General features: G+C 35.6%; 5 protein-coding genes across 5 annotated transcripts; 2 read left to right on the top strand and 3 right to left on the bottom strand.

Annotated features, from left to right (window-relative positions):
- Nucleotides 1-353: 353 nt before the first annotated feature.
- Nucleotides 354-2,886, bottom strand: LOC107917856 (GDSL esterase/lipase At4g26790). The gene is made up of 3 exons (XM_016847220.2): nt 2,327-2,886; nt 1,751-2,240; nt 354-1,541 (listed from the first exon to the last, which is right to left on the bottom strand). The coding sequence occupies exons 1-3, from the start codon at nt 2,690-2,692 to the stop codon at nt 1,348-1,350; spliced, it is 1,050 nt and encodes a 349-aa protein (XP_016702709.1). The 5' UTR covers nt 2,693-2,886; the 3' UTR covers nt 354-1,347.
- Nucleotides 2,887-4,550: 1,664 nt separating this feature from the next.
- LOC107917858 (grpE protein homolog 2, mitochondrial) lies at nt 4,551-7,294 on the top strand. Its single transcript, XM_016847221.2, has 6 exons — nt 4,551-4,802; nt 5,504-5,714; nt 5,799-6,010; nt 6,098-6,265; nt 6,602-6,730; nt 6,932-7,294. The coding sequence occupies exons 1-6, from the start codon at nt 4,665-4,667 to the stop codon at nt 6,986-6,988; spliced, it is 915 nt and encodes a 304-aa protein (XP_016702710.1). The 5' UTR covers nt 4,551-4,664; the 3' UTR covers nt 6,989-7,294.
- LOC107917859 (uncharacterized) lies at nt 7,290-8,964 on the bottom strand. Its single transcript, XM_016847222.2, has 3 exons — nt 8,489-8,964; nt 7,924-8,085; nt 7,290-7,624 (listed from the first exon to the last, which is right to left on the bottom strand). Exons 1-3 carry the CDS (start codon nt 8,765-8,767, stop codon nt 7,496-7,498), a joined length of 570 nt encoding a protein of 189 aa, XP_016702711.1. The 5' UTR covers nt 8,768-8,964; the 3' UTR covers nt 7,290-7,495.
- Nucleotides 8,965-9,357: 393 nt separating this feature from the next.
- Nucleotides 9,358-13,308, top strand: LOC107918070 (trigger factor-like protein TIG, Chloroplastic). Its single transcript, XM_016847575.2, has 13 exons — nt 9,358-9,862; nt 10,002-10,085; nt 10,378-10,503; nt 10,613-10,701; nt 10,877-11,060; nt 11,230-11,320; nt 11,606-11,760; nt 11,939-12,031; nt 12,128-12,220; nt 12,319-12,399; nt 12,482-12,631; nt 12,746-12,841; nt 12,979-13,308. Exons 1-13 carry the CDS (start codon nt 9,434-9,436, stop codon nt 13,054-13,056), a joined length of 1,749 nt encoding a protein of 582 aa, XP_016703064.2. The 5' UTR covers nt 9,358-9,433; the 3' UTR covers nt 13,057-13,308.
- Nucleotides 13,176-17,392, bottom strand: LOC107918072 (phosphatidate cytidylyltransferase 1). The gene is made up of 12 exons (XM_041076325.1): nt 17,224-17,392; nt 16,773-16,901; nt 16,171-16,424; nt 15,936-16,087; nt 15,492-15,633; nt 15,221-15,377; nt 14,795-14,842; nt 14,635-14,709; nt 14,173-14,301; nt 14,013-14,069; nt 13,767-13,850; nt 13,176-13,610 (listed from the first exon to the last, which is right to left on the bottom strand). The coding sequence occupies exons 1-12, from the start codon at nt 17,359-17,361 to the stop codon at nt 13,521-13,523; spliced, it is 1,455 nt and encodes a 484-aa protein (XP_040932259.1). The 5' UTR covers nt 17,362-17,392; the 3' UTR covers nt 13,176-13,520.
- Between the last annotated feature and the right edge of the window lie 189 nt (nt 17,393-17,581).

Here is a 17,581-nt window from a genome sequence, read left to right on the forward strand (position 1 = left end):
AACATCCAAAAGGGATTTTTTCTCCTAATTCTATTGAAAGCCTTTACTAGTTTATAAAGTGAGAGCGTGTCAAAGTGCTGGAATAAATAAACTCATGCACAAACTATAGTCTAACTCAAACTCATTACCTATGGCATTTAGATCATTTATGAAGACCTTGCTTTATCATTTGAGATAGTTATATGTCTTAGGTTATAAGATCGAATCTAATCATGCCCAAACAATTCAATTTATTATGATAAAATTTATTTAGATGATATTAGACTCTCCTTTACGCATTATAGATAAAATCAAAAGTAAATTCACAATTAACAACTATACCTGTTGAGGCGACGTCAACAAATCTTACAACAAAGAGAATTCCATTAATTTTGTTACTTTGCTAAGAACTTGAAGTGCACTTTAAAAGAAAAAAAAAATCAAATCCTGGTCCTGATAAAAAACATACAAGTGAAAGGAAAACCAAGAATAAAAGGGTGAAATTTACATCTGTTTCTTATCAGTATCTCCCTTTCCATGATTCCCTCCACTAGTGTTGCAACCGTTGATGTTATTGGCTTTGCTTCCACCATGATCATGACCACCTCCAACCTTCAACAAGAATGTTTTCATTTTGAATAAATTATTTGTCAATTGGGTCCTTTTCTCTGATGAAATACAAGCACAACATGGCCTTTTCATAGGAGACTTCTTCTTGCTATTACTGCGCCCAGATTTTCCAATATACTTTTTGATCTTCAACTTACATGCACACCTCTCTATCATATTCTTTACATAAAATAATGCCTTCTTTGCATACCCATCTCTTTTATTCCCCTTCGAACCATTAATGTTAGCTTCAACTCTTTCTGGTGGCTTAGTTGATTTTTTGCTTTCCCCCAAACCGCTGCCATTTTTAACTCTCAGACTAGAGACCTTGGATCCCATTTATTTAACAAAACAGAAAATAAAAAGAAAAAAAAGAACCCTGGAAATGAATAGAACTTCGAAATTTTCATTTTGGGCGGCAATAGAACGTGTATGACTTATAGGAGATGAATTTGCAAAGGAGATGAAATTTCAACGAAACTGTGAAGAAGGTTCAGAACTATTTCCCTTGTACATCCAGCCATATATACTATAAATATAATGGCATTTGGATCTTAGGAATAAACATTACAAGGTATAGTTATTGTCAACTGAGGGTGTTTGATGGAGACAGGCAATGGAGGCTCCAGTCATTTTCAATCGATAATAATCTTACGTGGTTAAAAGCTTGACCCATTTCTTTGCAATGAAAATAATAATAGTATGTTGAATTCTACAACAATGAAACACTGCTTCTTCTTGTTTTGTGCTTTATAGTAATTATCGGAACACGGTAAGGGTAGTTTTGAAAGCATGATCAGCCAAAATGAAATTGGTTTTCTCTGTTGGGTGAAAGGAGTCCCAGAATATGTATTTATTGGCATCCGAACATGTAAATGGGTTCATCCTATCACACAGGTAACTCATCTCGAAGTATCCTGTCCCACAGCATGCTGTTGCCACATTCTCAAATCCTGTCATGTCGTAGAAATTTCATCAGTCGAGAAACACATGCAGGTTTAACTATGATTTCATGTTTCAGACAAATATGGTTGGGTAATTTATGTTGTCCTTCTATGTCTTTACCATTTTAATGCATGAAGTTCAATTATAGACATATATCTCCTTGTCCTAGGACTTTCCTTTTCTATGCAAGTACTATGAACTATTGCTAAGGACTAACCGAACAGAATTGGATTTTGGATCATTTCTAAGAGCTTATAGTAGGGGTTCGACATCACGAGTTGGATTCCACCGAGCTCCCGATTCAGCTCCGTGACAGAATCCTGCAACTTTTGATTGAAATCTTTAGCCACGTCGTTATACTCTTCGATACATGCACTTCCGTGCATGATATTCGTCGTTCTTTCCAACGGTAAACATCCCATCGGAGGAAGGCCGCTTATTGCTATCTTCCGAGCTCCCAGATTGTAAAGCTCCCTGATGAAATTGCTGGCAATTCCTATTAGAAAAATCTCGTATTTATCGACAGGGTACTCCGAAGATCGGGTTGGAAAAGTATAGTAGTTCTCTAGGAAGTCATTGGTTCCTATGCTTATCAGGTGCAGTGATTCACTCAAGTGATGATTAGCTATATCATTGCCTAGATACCCTCTTAGTTTATCCTGAAATTCTTTGTAGTACACCATTTCCTTCCAAAATGGTATCACTGACTGCAAAATCAATGGGAAAAAAATTGAGAAAATAGCTGAAGAAACCGATAATTTTATAACTATCAGCCATCCATGGCTTGACTTACTAGGACATCAGAAGTTGCATTGTCGTAACCGGTTCCAGCCGAAGCAAACGAGACTCCGGTAGCGAAATCTCTTATGTCAAACTTGGGATCCAAGTATGCTGGTATGGCTGGCTTGATACCATATGCTTCCGAAATGAAGTCCGTGGCAATCCTACCATTGGAGAAACGTCCGGTTGGCTGACCACCGAAGTAATCCCGACCATAAGGCGCGAAATTGCTCTTCAAAACAGTGGATATCTGGTTGTTGTTCCCTGGATCCACCGTAGAATCTCCGAAGACTATAACAGCAGGCACCATTGCACTTATTTCATGCATTTCCACAAGTAGATAAACAAAGAAGAAGAATGAGAAGACCTTAATTGCCATATTTAATTTCTTTCCAAAATTGCAGGTTTGTATATATAAATAGGCAACAAGGGTTTGGTGAAGCTGGTGGGATATTGATGAAAGTGAAGAGTGAGAGGAAGTTAATAGACAATTAGACAGATGAAGTTTGTTGTGACTTTAAATTTTGCTCAAAGTAGGTGAAAGAGCTTTGTATTATTTGAGACAATGATCATTCATGACAATAACAATGTTTTATTGGCTGGGATGAACCAACTTGTTTTTGAGTTCCCTACATAGTATTTATACCAATTATAATGATGGGTTTGAAGCAAAATTTTATTAATGAAATAAATTATGATTTTTATTCGGTAATTAATAAATTGGGAAATATTTATATGAAACACATGGCCTATTTTTTGTTGATGGTCGGATTCTCTATGGATTTGGTATTATTCTCGATCAAATTTTGTTTTTTCTTTTTTAGGAGAGTTTTGGTAAATTGATAAATTAAAAAAATTTTAAATCTTTGAATAAAAGAGAATCATAGTAAACTAAAGCATTTGTTAATATTTTTTTTATTTTTTTATGTGCTTCATCACATATTTTACAAATTGAATATTGTCTTTTGTTTAAGTTTTGTCTTTTAAATTTGTTGAAAACCTTAACAGATTTACATAATGGGAGTATTTTGTAGTGCCTAAATAGACTGAAGTAATATGCTTCCTCATCACTAACCTAAATGCCAAAGGTCATGAAGTCGAGCTAGACCATATATAAACTCTTTAGTTTACTATGATTTTGTTGGTTCAAGTATTTTAAAATACTCTCGTTTTGTAGACCTATCAAAATTCTTGACAAAAATTAAAAGATAAAATACTAATTAAGAATAATACTAAACTTGTTTAAAGTGGGTAGCCCTAAAAAATAACTGATGAACTTTGAGGGATTAAAATTCAAACGAGCAGTTGAGCCTGCCTACCCACATGAGGAGGGGTAGTGATGAAAAACTTGAAGGGAGGGCCAATTGCTTTAGAACAGCTTTAAACATTGCTTCTATAAGGGGATGAGAATCCATGCAGTTATAAGTTTGTAACGCCTACAAGAAACCCAGAAGAAATGATGTTGTTTCTGGTTATTTTGCTTGTAGGATTTAAGAAAGTTGGCATTGCAACGCAACCCTTGAGTCACATGTCAAATGTGACTCCCCATTTCTTTACTTTCCATCTTTCAACTCCCCTCCAAACCAACTATGTGGTTTTAGGATTCAATCTTAAATTTTTTTTTAAAGTATTTTATTATATTTTTATAAGATAAAAAATTATTTTATAAATTCTTTCTATTATATTATTCATAGTTCATTTTCAATTATGTAATGATGTTTTAGTAATTTTTTCTATATAATTTATACATCATTTTGGTATTTTTTTACCTTCAACTTTAAACCTTAAATCTTGAATCTTAAACTTCAAACCTTGAATCCTAAACTTGAATTTGGATTTAAAGTTCAAGGTTTAAGGTTTGAGATTCGAAATTTAATGTTCAATTAAAAAATTTATCAAAATTATATATCAATGATATAAAAAAATTATTAAAATATCATTAAATAACTAAAAAAAACCATAAATAATATGACAGGAAACGCTAATAAAATAAAAATTCCCTGTATTTTTCAACTTATAATCTTCCCTCTAAGTAGAGTTTAAAAACAGTGACAATATAACAAATACTATTTCAAATGTTAATTGAAAATTAAAATCTTGACAAGGCAAAAACATAACAAAGGAAATGTCGAAATTCACCAATCCACATATCAAAACGACGTTGTTTTATCCCTACTAAGAGATGGTTAAGTCCAGCAACGAATAAAATCAACTTCCATCTCTTCACGCGCCTTCTTTGTCTCTGATTCCTTTTGCCCTTGTTTTTTTATTCTCTCTCTCTAAATACCCCTCATTTGTCTTTTTTATTTCCAAATTTGGCCCTCTAGAACCGTCATCCTTCATCTTCAGAGATGTTGATGTCTAGGGCTTTGTCACGCGTTTCAAAGAGCGTTGGTGCACGCTCCTTGCTTCTCTCTGCTCTGCAGAAGCTTCAAAAGCCAAGCTTTCCCACTCAGTTTCACTCTCTTGTTTGTCAATCTTCGAATAAGGTACTAAACATTGTCAGCAAATGAAGTAAAATAAAATAAAACCCTCGTATTTTTATGGTTAGTTCTGAGAGGGTTTTGATAGGGTTTAGGGTTTCGTTCAATTAGCTCAATTTTGATGATTTTTTAATTATTTTTTTCATAGGGGCATTGGCTTTTTATTGTATATTATTTGTTTTATCATGTTGAAATTCGCTGGTTTTGTTTGCAAGTTAGAAGGTTTAATTTCTTATGAAACTAAGTTCCTTTTAGGATCTTAAGATTCACAGTTCACACTATCTTTTTTTTCCCCTTTTCTTTGGTCTTTTTGATCGATTTTGCTGCCTTCTTATTTAAATTGTATGTTTTGATTGTGTAAAAGTTTAACACGAAGGAGTAAAAGATATAATTTTTGTTATTGCTATGGATGAAACATAACAAAGGAGCAATTTTACTAATTGCCTTAATGCAGATATTTCATTTGTGATTTAAAACTTGTAAACTCATTCTTCATATACTTTTGATTAAGATCTTGTTTAGTTTTAAGGTTCTCATGTTTTTTAAGTAATTGAGTGATCATATAGGAATTAGGATCCTAAACCCATATTTTTGGTTCTTGCAAAACATAATCACCCTTACATATTGACATAATATTTCATTATATTGCCTTTTCTTTGAGGTTTGATGCACTATTATAGGCTGTATGTGCTTTCTTCTCTGTGCAGTTGGTTACAAACGATGTGTTTCTGCTGCATCATTCAAGCCTTAATTTCTCTGCATTCCAAAAATATGGAATCTCTTCGACTGCCTCGCCGCCTGAGCCTCCGAAAAGGGAGCATGAGAATTCTGCACAAAGTAATGGTGAAGAGCCTGCAGGGCCAAGTGGGGGTACAAATCCTGGAGGGGCTGAAGTTACCGATCAAGCAAAAGAATCAGGTTTTAACCCAGGTTTCCAAGATACAATGCCTTAATCTGATAAAAGAAGGAGAGCTGCTAAACGGACTGTATTTTCTGATTCAGATTCAAGTTCAGATTCTGATTCCGAGAGTGATGGTGACTTATCAATGGCTGATATGATCAAACTTGTGGAGGAAAAAGATGGACTCTTGGAGGAAAAACAAAAGGAGATTGAACAAATGAAGGACAAAGTTGTTCGAACCCTTGCAGAAATGGAGAATGTTATGGCCAGAACACGACGTGAAGCAGACAACTCAAAAAAGTTTGCTGTACAGGTATTGTTGGTGACACAACATCACTTGATTTCTGTTGTATTCGGGATCTTATGAAAGTGATGAGAATTATTTGTCAATATGCTGCAGAATTTTGCGAAGGACCTATTAGATGTTGCAGACAATTTAGAAAGGGCTTCTGCCCATGTTAAAGGCAGTTTCTCTAAGATCGACGAATCCAATGATACTGCCGGAGCTGTACCACTCCTTAAGACACTCCTCGAAGGAGTTGAAATGACTGAGAAACAGCTTGGAGAGGTAATTTTTGTGACTCTTAACCAAAACTCAGTAGTTTGTTTCACAGCTTCCTATGGTGTTGTGAGTTCTCGTCAATCCAAGCTAGAGTTGGTAACTTCCTATACTTGAATTAGTAGGTTTGATTTCGGCATTTGTTCTTAGTAAGAGAGTAAAATTAGCAAACTAAAATCAATTCAACTATTGCAGCTTCATCCGAAAGTTTGTTATACACAGCCATTTGTGAAGTTAATTTGCAACAAGTTGTCTCTTGTCACTCTTGACAATGTTTGGACTCAACATGTGTTCCATAACATGTTAGAATTGTTACTGACCAGTTAGAAATGTTTTTGCTTTCAGGTGTTTAGAAAGTACGGGATCGGAAAATTCGACCCTACAAATGAACCATTTGATCCAAACATGCACAATGCAGTATTCCAAGTTCCTGATAACTCCAAGCCTCCGGGCACTGTTGCTCATGTGTTGAAGGTATCTCTTTCTAATCCAGTTTTATTGAAACCATTCCATTTACGTATTGTCCGTTAGAGCCGATTCAAAGTTAAATCTGGGTGAAGAAATATGATTGATAACCAAGAAGATTATTCAAATATAATAATCATTTACCAGATAGAATTTAACCATGAGCTGCTATTCAAACAGCCTTAAGTGATCTTGCCTCCTTTATTACAGGCAGGATACATGCTCTACGATCGAGTTATTCGACCAGCAGAGGTCAGTGTTACTTAAGCACTGGATCCTGATGCAGACAAGAATAACACAAGTAACAAAGACTCTGATGCTTGATGATAAACATGGTAAAGTTTCCATTGGCAAATTTTCAAAAACTTTGCCTATGTCATAAGAATTTATATATCATAATGAGGTTTTCACTTATGTTAAAGATTCATCTTTGAAAATTTGTTTCCTTATCAAAATTTTTGGCCTTCAATATCTTGTTTCACTGCCTAATAAAAGATGTCACAATAGGCTAAGCCTTTATGTAATACTTCTGCCTTAAAGCGTAATCCACATGATGAAAGGAGATATATATATCAAATCTAGGGGTTCTATTCTATGTATAATAGCTACAATGACAAGGTCTGATAAGTTGCAAACGACTGCTAAGGCTTGAATATACACCACACACTGATTATACGATCAAGCATATGTATGTACCTACTACTACTATATGGAGTGACCAAATATACGGATTCTTTTCAGCACATGAACCCTATCCCTTGAACTAATTACAAGTCAACCGATTGCCCAAAATCCCGTTGAGCTTGCTGGCTTCACCTGATCCACCTTCTCGCCAACAGAATTGTGGCTGCCGTCATGGCCTTTCAGACACAAACCTAAGTCCAAATTACCCATGCTTGAATCCTGCAAAACAGGTAGGCCTTTATCTTAATCCAGTCTTGAAAGGGAATTCAATGCTTCATTTTCAACTTTCAGCAACTCAACTATTATTTTAACAATACCAACTACGGGACAAGAATGTTCTTCCATAAACCATGACAAATTTAAGAAATGCTGTTACCCCTTGTCATGGTCAAATTTTCCAGACAAGAATTGTCAACCACCATTTTTATTTCTTACTTCCATTTGAAAAGGTCATATTACAGTTAAGTTCAACTTTCAAACGCAATTAAGACAGTTCAAATAAGAATTAAAGGTGATACCTGAGTTTCTTTCTTCAAAATGTTATTCATGTTCAGCTCGTTATCAGTCTTGGAAGACAGCCAATCTGGGGATCGCTTGGTCTTATTCTCATCTGTCTTAGCTTCATTTTCAACCTGTTTTGCAGCAGCTGCCCTTCTACGCTCTTCCTCTAACACAGCAACCTGCAAAAATGACGATCAACAACCATTTTTATGATTACCACTGTTTTTTTTTTAAAGAACAGAAGCCAAAACACTGTGTCAGAAAAAATAAGTGAGAATATTCAAGCAGAATAAACAAATTAGTGGAATAACTACAGGGGAAAAAAAACCCATTTTTAACAATAAAATATATTGGAAATTCAAAGTCTTATGTTTGATTCCATGAAAAAATGGGTAAACAGGTTATCATTTACTAAAGAAAAGTTAATGGTTTAGCTCCAAATTGAATCAAAAACATGAAATTTTAAATAACAGTAAGCAAAACCCTAGCTAAAACCACCACAAAAAGGACACGAAGCTTTATACACGGACAGATACGTGTACTTACAAGCATATATACGTATATTCATACACACACACTTACAGGGGTATAACGGTACTTGCGCTTTGGGGGTTGCTCCTCGTCCTCGCCATCGACGGCGGAGGACCCGGAATCAGCAAAGGAGAGTGGGGTCCACCTACAAAGTAGGATGCTGGAGGCGGCGGAACCGTTCCCGTTGGACTGAGAGAGTTTAGCGGTGGATGAAGGCGATACGTGAACCCACTTCTTCTTCCACTTCCTCACTGGTCCATTGAACACCGCCGTTGAACCTCCGTACCTAGCGGAAGCTCGGCCCAGCCTGGTGGAGCCCACTCCTTCCATTTCTATATTCCAGAGTTTGAAGATAATTATCAGGAGTTGCAAGCAGAGAGAAGAATTTTTTTTCGAGTGAAAGCGGAAGTGTTTAAAAGTGCTAAGTTCGTTTTGTACAGTTGTTGGTGTTGGGTTCGGTTCAGTAATTAAAACCAGACAGACGAGATTAATAAAGACAATAATCAAGCCTGTAAGAGAACGGCGTCGGTTCAGTTTGTACTTGTGATTAGGCCGGTAATAAATTAATTAAGTCCACGTGTTAAGCAAACATAAAACAAAGTTTAATGAAAGAGAAAAAATTTAAAATTATACATTAATTTTAATTTAATGTAAAATTTTATATATAAAATTTTAATTTAATCTAATTTTTACAAATTATTAACATAATTAATGATATAATTTCATTTTATATTTATATATTAAATACAAAAATAATATTTTTATCTAACATAATAATTAATTGATATATTTATTTATTTAAATATATATGATTGAATTAAAATTAAAATTTTATATATACATTTGAACTGCAATTAAAATTTTATATATATAATTACATCAAATTGTAATTTATGTATCAAATTACACATTAAATCAAATCAAAGTTGTTATATAATTTTAAAATTTATTGGAAAACGACGGAATGGAATTTATTTGTTCAAAATCAAATGGTTAATGAAACGCACCGTTTACTTCATTGAAAATCCTATCAAAAATAAATATCACACAGCAAGGTTGTCAAGTCTTTTTATCTTCAACAGCCAAAGCTTCAAGCTTTACCACAGAGCAGCCACAATGGAGGTCTGTGTGAACTCCACAAAACTCCTCAATTTGAACCAAAACACCCGTCTTTTCGTTCCCAGAAACTCCATTTCTCATTCTTTAAAAAACCCAATTCTCCAATTCAATAGCAATGTCCAAAAAAGACCCTTAAATTATCCTCTTAACCAACGCTCTTGTTTTTCCCGCCAAATTCGGTCGCTTCAACGGCCAATCTCATCTCGGATTAAGGCTGCACCAGCTTCTTCAGCGACTTCTGGATCCGAGACAGATAAGCTTCCAGCTGATATAATGGTCACTGAGACTCAAGAGCCTAATTCAAGAGTAAGATTTTAGCGGTCTGTTCTATTGATATTTTCATAATTTGAAGTTTGTGTTTCTTAATATAATTTCTTTTTATTTTTTATTTTTTACTGAGACAATTAATAGTTGTTTTCTTTGTTTTATTTGACTTCTTTTGTAGGTAAGGTTGAGTGTAGAAGTTCCGGCTGCAGTAGGTGAGGATTGTTACAAAAGGGTCCTAAAGGAGTTTATGAAGCAAGCGAAGGTAATTTCTTGGTCAAAGTTCAGTTTTAAGTGGTGCTGTAGTTTTGTCATTTGTAAGGTCATCTGGTTCATGATAAAGCCTTCTTCGTTTACAATTTCTTGATCTCATGCCTCAAACTTTTATGTTGATTATATGATAATATCCATAGTTTTGCTGTTTAATTCTCCCCCACTTTGCTATATGTAGTACTAGCACATTCTTTGTTAGTATGCTGAGATGCTCTTATGTAGCTGTTTGCTTTTTTAGATTCATTTTGAATGCTGAAATTCATTTCCTTTTTAACATGAACCAGATACCCGGATTTCGCCCAGGGAAGATCCCGGAGAGTATTCTTCTTAATTATGTAGGTGAGGAAAGTGTTCAGAAGGCCACAGTAGAATCCATTCTGAAAAGAACCCTCCCTCATGCGATGTCTACGGTATGGTTACTAATGATTAGGCCGGTCTGGTCTGGTTATTGTTCCCGAGCTTCGGCCTATACATTGTTAAGAATCAACTTGCTGATATTTGGTTGATCTTATTCTATAGGTAACCGGAAGAGCTTTGAGAGATTCGGTTCGAATAATCACCAAATTTTCTGATATGGAAAAAAGCTACTCTTCTCTTAGCTCTCTTAGGTTGGTAAATATTACATCCATAAATATCACTTTCATATGCTCAAAATCATTCCTGTTAGATACTTGAGAGAGACAGGGAGAGGCTTTTAATAGGTGGCAAGACTTGCAATATTAGTATGCATTTGCCTCTACCAGCAATGATACAAATGGTTATTAATTTGATTTGTTTCTGCAGTTACGATGTGATTGTAGATGTGGCACCTGAAGTCAAATGGATATCCGAGAACGGATACAAAAGCATGAAGATTGTCGTCGAAATAGACCATGACATAGAAGCTGAAAAAGCCTGTGAACAGGAAATAAAACGCCGCCACAAGTCCTTAGGCACACTGAAAATTGTAACTGACCGAGGACTACAGGTTACTCATTTTTTAGAAAAAACCCTTTCTTTGTTCAAAATAGTATTAACCGCTGACGCTTTAACTTTCCTTGCAATCGATGTTTTCGGTGTCGATTGTCTCATATTTGTTTATGAAAGATGGTTATCATAGAGGTCTTATAACTTATGGAAGGTTCAAATATTTTCAGGTTGGTGATCTCGCAGTCCTTGATATATCAGCAACAACTATTGATCAAGATGAGTCTAAGGTTCAAAAAGTTCCAGCTGCAGAGAGTAAAGGTCTGCCAATACGAGTCCAACTGCCCATTTTTTCCTTTTTACTGCACAAAGCATGTTTATGTCTACCCTAGTTTTATTTTATTCAATTCTCTCCAGAATGTCAAAATATATCAATGGTCGGAATTGATATTAGAATGAATATTTGAAAAAGAAAATGCCAGTTCTTTCGATTTACAAAGACTTGTTGAAAATTTCTGGCATTCGATCTCATTATGTCTCTATGTTTCCAATACTGTTTCTGCATATTGCATATCTGTTTACTAGCTGTTTTTCTTCTTTTTGTAGGTTTTCAGTTTGATACAGAAGATGATGATAAAGTACTTCCCGGTTTCCTTGATTCAATAATCGGTATTCGACAAGGTGAAACCAAGTCCTTTCCATATGTATTCCCAGAAACATGGCAACAAGAAAATCTTCGGGGTGTTGAAGCTCAATTTACTGTGAGTTCCATTTTGTTTTATGGTTTCCAAGTTGTCATAGATTTTCTCATTTGCTAAGTTTAACGAAAAAGATCAGTTAAAGGAATTGACACGCAATGGTAATTGATTTGGTGTTAATGGAATTTATATGCAATGGTATGAAACTCTAATCTTATTACCTTTCTTGGTTTTCTTATAGGTTGAATGCAAAGAACTATTCTACAGGGATTTACCCGAGTTAAATGACTCTATTGCCGATAAGCTTTTTCCCGGTTGCACCGACTTAAACCAGGTTATCGATATGATATGAACTCACACACCATTATTTTCCAATTCTAAATCCGAAAAATGCATTGACACAAATTTTTTCCGCCGCACAAATCTGCAGGTCAAGGAGTCGTTATTGCAAAAGTGCCAAGAAATGGAGCAAGCTGCGAAAGACCAAGCAACGGATACTGCAATTCTAGACCAGCTTTGCAAGGTTATTGATATACTGACGATTATTAGTTTAATGTAATTTCAGGTCTCTCTTTGTCTTTTCCTAGAATACTAAACTTTTACATCATGATGTTGAATCAGATGGTTGAGATCGATATTCCCCAATCCTTGTTTGAGGAACAAGGTAGGCAGCTTTATGGAGCTAGACTTCTAGAGATTCAGGTAAAAAAAAAAAAACCATTTACCTGTTTATGTTTGTCTCTTGTCTGCTTTTTTCATTTGTTCATTATTTTGGCATTGGCAGGCGAATGTAAAGCTAAATGAACAACAGTTGGCTACTCTATCAAGTCCTAAGGCGGTGAATGAGTTTCTGGAGAACCAGAGAGAGAACATAATAAACTTGATAAAGCAGAATCTCGCAGTAGGAGATATTTTCAAACGTGAAAATTTGCAGGTAATGTATATTGCTTCCAACTTTTGACATAATCGATATGATTGACTTGTAACTAATAATAATTGAACATCAAAATTCCTTTTCAATATGTTCCTTCTCGGGTTTTCTATGTAGTTTTCAACTGAGGAGCTTGTGAAAGAGGTACAGAATTCGGTCGCCGAATTCAAACGACACAAGCAAGAATATGATGAGGAACGCGTGAGGGAACAGGTCCAGTATTCACTTCTTTTCTTTTACTTCCTTACACATTTTAAACTGAGGGAAACATGCTTCACTCTTCCTTGTTTTCCACTAGAAGATTATTTAGTGCAGTGATGATATGATGATGTCCTTTTGAAATTGTTTAGGTACAAGATGTGCTAGAGGGTGCAAAAGTGCTTGAATGGCTTAAAGAACATGCAGATATTCAGTATGTAACTAGATAAACAGAAAAGAAAGAAGAAAATTCTGCCCTGGACCGAATCAGGGGTGCATTCGGATTAGGGGTGACTGTCAAATTGCCGACAAAAAGTAATATCTTCATTTATGCAGAATAGAATCTGCATTTGGTTGAGAAACTATGAGACGTAGATTCTTTCAAAAGATGAAGCAGTTCAAATTGTGATCAACCTTGTATCAGAACAAACATCTTTCAAAACATCGAGTTTTCCCCGAGTACTAAGTTTGCTTAGGTCCTATATTTTTTTTTTCCTTTTTCATCATAAACATGAATATATAATCCTACTCTTTGGTGTCATAAGACTAAGTTCACCAACTGTAAAAGTTTACCTTGTTGAAGATGGAAGGATCATGCAGGAGACATCCGAAGACTGTAATCAAGTCCAACCGTAACTGGAGAAGCAAAAAGTGTTTTGATCGCAATCACCTTCAAAATGCATTTGAATAAACTTCAGTCCCATCCAAACATTCTCTCCTGCAATATCTGTCCTAACTTCATATACAGTATTTGCTGCTCTTCCAAGGTAAGGCTGCTTAATATCTAGAGCAGAAGAGGGGGGGGGGGGGGGAAGCAAGACAAACATAAGATCACACTCGGTTCTTGTATGAAAAGACGCCTCATGTTTCGGAAACTAGATAAGAAAAGGAGAAGAATCGAATCTTTTAATTTCCATATATGATGAGAATAAGTGGTTACCTCGCTCATAATTGTCTCAACTGTATAATCTTGGGGAACAACAAACGATTGATGATAGATGTATGCAAAAACAGCCATTACCATCTGGAATACAACACATTAACCATATTTAACAGAAACAATGATACAGAAAACTAGCCACAGACAATATAAACGGAAGATAAATTCAAAAACATGATAATTGATATGTAGAATATAAGGATGCCGTTATGTTTTAGAAATCAAGTCATGCAACTAGCAGCTTGCCTGGCAGTCCATTCGGTCGGTAAGTCCACCATGCCCAGGTATACTATCACCAAAATCCTGTGTAACCCGACATGAAGTTGGTCAACGTGGTTGGCAGGGGCATGGAAAAAGTTCTTCAGTTTTACTATTTAGACAGCACAATAGTAAACAATATGTTCACCTTAATCTTAAAAGCTCTCTTGAAACCACTTGCGAAAAAGCCACCAAATGGTGCAATAATTGATGCAAAGAGGCCCAGCCATAAAGCATGCCACTGAACTGGCAGAATTGCTATCTCTGTCCATGGCAACTGCAACATATTACCAAAAGTAAATTACTCAGCAGCTCATATTTTGTTAGAAAGATTAATACTCATAATTCTAATGTCAAGAACTCGGCCATGGATAGCATTGACTATACTGGGCTATTACAACAAGCGGGGCTTGTTAGTCCATTTCGTTCTTCTACATGCAAATTGTTAGGTATAGATGTTGCTAGTGCCATGTATTGTGACCAGTGAGACAACATCCCACAGTCAAGGAAAATTTATCAATGACATAAACATATTTGAAGGGCTTATTTCATTTTTGGTTGCTTATCTAATTTGACCATTCATATTATTGTTTCTAGATGGCTCACTCACCCATGGTAACAACGGATAATACTCTGGCTTAAAAAGTGGACCAGGATCACAGTGAAGCCAACCGGTTGATAAATCCTGCATGCATTTAAGTCATATTATCATTATCAGAATATACAACTTTTTTCTTGATTAAAGACGAATCTGTTCCATGATGTGTTACCTTCCTAGGACACGTCAGCCACTGAAAGCTACCATAGATATTTGCGAGCTGCATAAAATGATTGTGAAGAATCTATGTCACCAATACATCACAGAACGTAAGGTTGTTGAGAGATTCATCCCGGTTCCCGTTGATAAATCAGATGTTGACAACATTTATTACTAGTTCTATTTTCAACACAATTCAGATAAACGGTTTCCCCCAGATGATAAAAAGCACTTTGTGATTAGACTCAATTGATGGATTTATAAACACCTATTTCAAGCACACACTGCATATCGTTTGCAGCATAAAAGGCTTATATCTCAAGAATTAATCTAACATCAATGGAACAAAAACGAACCAGGAATTAGGAATCTTTTTTTTTTCAGTTCTATCCAAAACAAGTTGAAGACTATGTCACACTAGCCAAGTAAAAATTCTTACCACAAATGCTGAGATTGTAGTTGCAACCGATGCACCAATGAAACCCTCCCATGTTTTCTTAGGAGATATCTTGATCAAAGGAGTTTTCCCAAAAAAGAAACCGAAGAAATATGCTGCAACATCATTGACAGCAATTAGTGATGCTGGGAGAAGGAACCTGCATAAATGAAACAAATCAATTAATCAGCAATTAATTATGACCCATATCCTATATGGGAGTGCCAATAAAATTAATTGAGCATCTAAAATGTTATTTCGGTTTGCAAATTACCAGAAGATGCCTTCAAAAATGTTGGCCACAGTAAATGCAGACTGAGTGAAAACAACAATAAGAATCATGTGTGTCCATGCAAATTGCCCAAATTGATACTTGTACATCTTCTTCTTTAGTGTAAGAATGAACCACATGAAACCTGAATCCAAAACAAATTGAAACCCTTTCAATTCCGAAGAGAATATAAGTTCAGTAGTTCTCAGATCGTTAGGATAATCAGGGAAATGGAGATAACAAGGGAATGCAGGTTACTATTCTGATTGACTCAAATTCCAGAAAACTGAAAAGTAACACAAGACTTAAATTTCTAGACAGCCAGGCAAGTTAATAGACACTATTATAATTCAAAAAAAGCAAGCACAGACAATCAAGATGAAATTGTTCAGGGGCTTATATGCACAGGGAACGGGTGTCTTGCTCAAAATCGAAATAAATACAAACCTGCTATGTATGAGAAATAACAAATAACCATCTGATACTTGATGAGCCTACTCACAAGCCTGTAGAAAATTTTATCTGAAGTTACTGTATTCACAAGCCGGTGACTAAGAATGCGACCATATACAAAGAGCATAGCCGTAAAGTAAAAGTGCCTGCAAGGACATAAAACACCACCAGATATCAATCTTTTTAGGTGCTTATCACAACAAGAAACTTGCATCATAATCATTCTTACCAATTCAAGAGCCTGAACCCCGGCAGGTGTTTATCTTCATGAGATTTTCTGAGTAGATTGAAGAGCTCCCTTGCCATGAATATTTGGATAATAACAACCATGGCCAATACATAAAGATGACCCAAATAGATAACCAGGAGGAAGAACCCCAGCATCCAGAGAGACGAACAAGCTCGAATCCACATTGACCGGTATTTGTTGTGATCATTTACTAGTAAAAGATGTCCGTTTGTTTTGCTCTCATCAGCTGGAAACTGCTTGCAAAGAACACCATCATCAATCATCATGACACTTTCACCACTCAAGGAGAAAACAGAAAGAAAAAGGGATCTTAGCACTTAAAAAAGCACAAATGGCACAACATAACATGCATCCGAACTCGCCACAGATGTTCAGTTCCCAACCAAGTTCTGAAATTCATGATACGAATAGCACAACACAGTCCCAAATCTGCTTCTAACTTATATGTTTCATTCACTCATTCATATGCAAATCCATACGAAAAGCACCTACAAACATGCCTGAACTATGCCAAGCAACAAAGATAGAGAGAGACAGGACATGAAAATAAGCATATATTTCTGTAGTAATAGAGTACGAACCTCATTGGACCGTCTTCGGTGCCGAGCTCGAGCACTAGTAGGTGTAGATGGTGCACTGTTATCCTTCGGCATGTTTCCTTTATTATTATATAGCCTTATGACAACCTTTGAGACAATATAAACAGACCCCTGCATACCAATCAGCAAAGAAATGTGAAGCAAACATACACACGAAAGAAACCACTGCAAGGATGCAATTTTTAGGAATAAAATTAGAGTAGCAGGCATTGACCCATTTACATATTTATTTGATTAGATTTCTTCCTTTGTTTCTTAAAAAACTGAAAGGGAAATTCAACTCACTGCTCTTTCTTATATCAGTGTTTCAACTTTCTTTCAAGAATCTCAAAAACGTATACTACTGAAACACAACATTTTCAACATAATAGAAAATGAAAACAATAAAATGCAAATCGATTACACTACACAAAGAATCAAGGTGAAGCCTTACGGTTGTAATAAATGTGAAAGGTTTAGACGTTCCTTGATTGCAAACCCAGAAATTGTTAGGGATCAAAATGGAAAAAGAGAAAAAGAAAGAAGGAAGTGAAAGAATGTTATTATGGATTTGGTTGTTCCACCGATTCATGGGACAGGAAACAAAAGAGAGTGAAAGAAGAAACATGAACAAATTCTACTCTTCTTTACGGGACCCAGATGATTTGCAACTCCATCCGTTAGACAGCCACGTGGATTTCTCCATTCTAGTGGCCACGTGTTATTTCATCTCTAAACTGTTCTGGCCCAACATGATTCAAATGGGCTCAAATCACCGATCAAGTCTGAAGCTAAATAATATGATTTTTGAA

This window comes from Gossypium hirsutum, chromosome A01 (genome assembly GCF_007990345.1).
Source record: "Gossypium hirsutum isolate 1008001.06 chromosome A01, Gossypium_hirsutum_v2.1, whole genome shotgun sequence".
NCBI classification, from domain to species: domain Eukaryota; kingdom Viridiplantae; phylum Streptophyta; class Magnoliopsida; order Malvales; family Malvaceae; genus Gossypium; species Gossypium hirsutum.

Excerpts from the sequence above, each read along its gene's own strand:
- LOC107917859 (XM_016847222.2), bottom strand. The coding sequence starts at position 8,767 with ATGGAAGGAGTGGGCTCCACCAGGCTGGGCCGAGCTTCCGCTAGGTAC. Across the intron at positions 8,086-8,488 it reads GCAAGTACCGTTATACCCCT|GTTGCTGTGTTAGAGGAAGA; the intron begins GTAAGTGTGTGT and ends TCATTTTTGCAG. Across the intron at positions 7,625-7,923 it reads TTTTGAAGAAAGAAACTCAG|GATTCAAGCATGGGTAATTT; the intron begins GTATCACCTTTA and ends CCTGTTTTGCAG.
- LOC107917858 (XM_016847221.2), top strand. The coding sequence starts at position 4,665 with ATGTTGATGTCTAGGGCTTTGTCACGCGTTTCAAAGAGCGTTGGTGCA. Across the intron at positions 5,715-5,798 it reads CGATCAAGCAAAAGAATCAG|ATTCAAGTTCAGATTCTGAT; the intron begins GTTTTAACCCAG and ends TTTCTGATTCAG. Across the intron at positions 6,011-6,097 it reads CAAAAAAGTTTGCTGTACAG|AATTTTGCGAAGGACCTATT; the intron begins GTATTGTTGGTG and ends AATATGCTGCAG.
- LOC107917856 (XM_016847220.2), bottom strand. The coding sequence starts at position 2,692 with ATGGCAATTAAGGTCTTCTCATTCTTCTTCTTTGTTTATCTACTTGTG. Across the intron at positions 2,241-2,326 it reads ATGCAACTTCTGATGTCCTA|TCAGTGATACCATTTTGGAA; the intron begins GTAAGTCAAGCC and ends TTGATTTTGCAG. Across the intron at positions 1,542-1,750 it reads CCAAAATCCAATTCTGTTCG|GATTTGAGAATGTGGCAACA; the intron begins GTTAGTCCTTAG and ends ACGACATGACAG.
- LOC107918072 (XM_041076325.1), bottom strand. The coding sequence starts at position 17,361 with ATGAATCGGTGGAACAACCAAATCCATAATAACATTCTTTCACTTCCT. Across the intron at positions 14,843-15,220 it reads CTACAATCTCAGCATTTGTG|CTCGCAAATATCTATGGTAG; the intron begins GTAAGAATTTTT and ends CATTTTATGCAG. Across the intron at positions 13,851-14,012 it reads CCGACCGAATGGACTGCCAG|ATGGTAATGGCTGTTTTTGC; the intron begins GCAAGCTGCTAG and ends GTTGTATTCCAG.
- LOC107918070 (XM_016847575.2), top strand. The coding sequence starts at position 9,434 with ATGAAACGCACCGTTTACTTCATTGAAAATCCTATCAAAAATAAATAT. Across the intron at positions 10,086-10,377 it reads AGTTTATGAAGCAAGCGAAG|ATACCCGGATTTCGCCCAGG; the intron begins GTAATTTCTTGG and ends AACATGAACCAG. Across the intron at positions 10,504-10,612 it reads TCCCTCATGCGATGTCTACG|GTAACCGGAAGAGCTTTGAG; the intron begins GTATGGTTACTA and ends CTTATTCTATAG.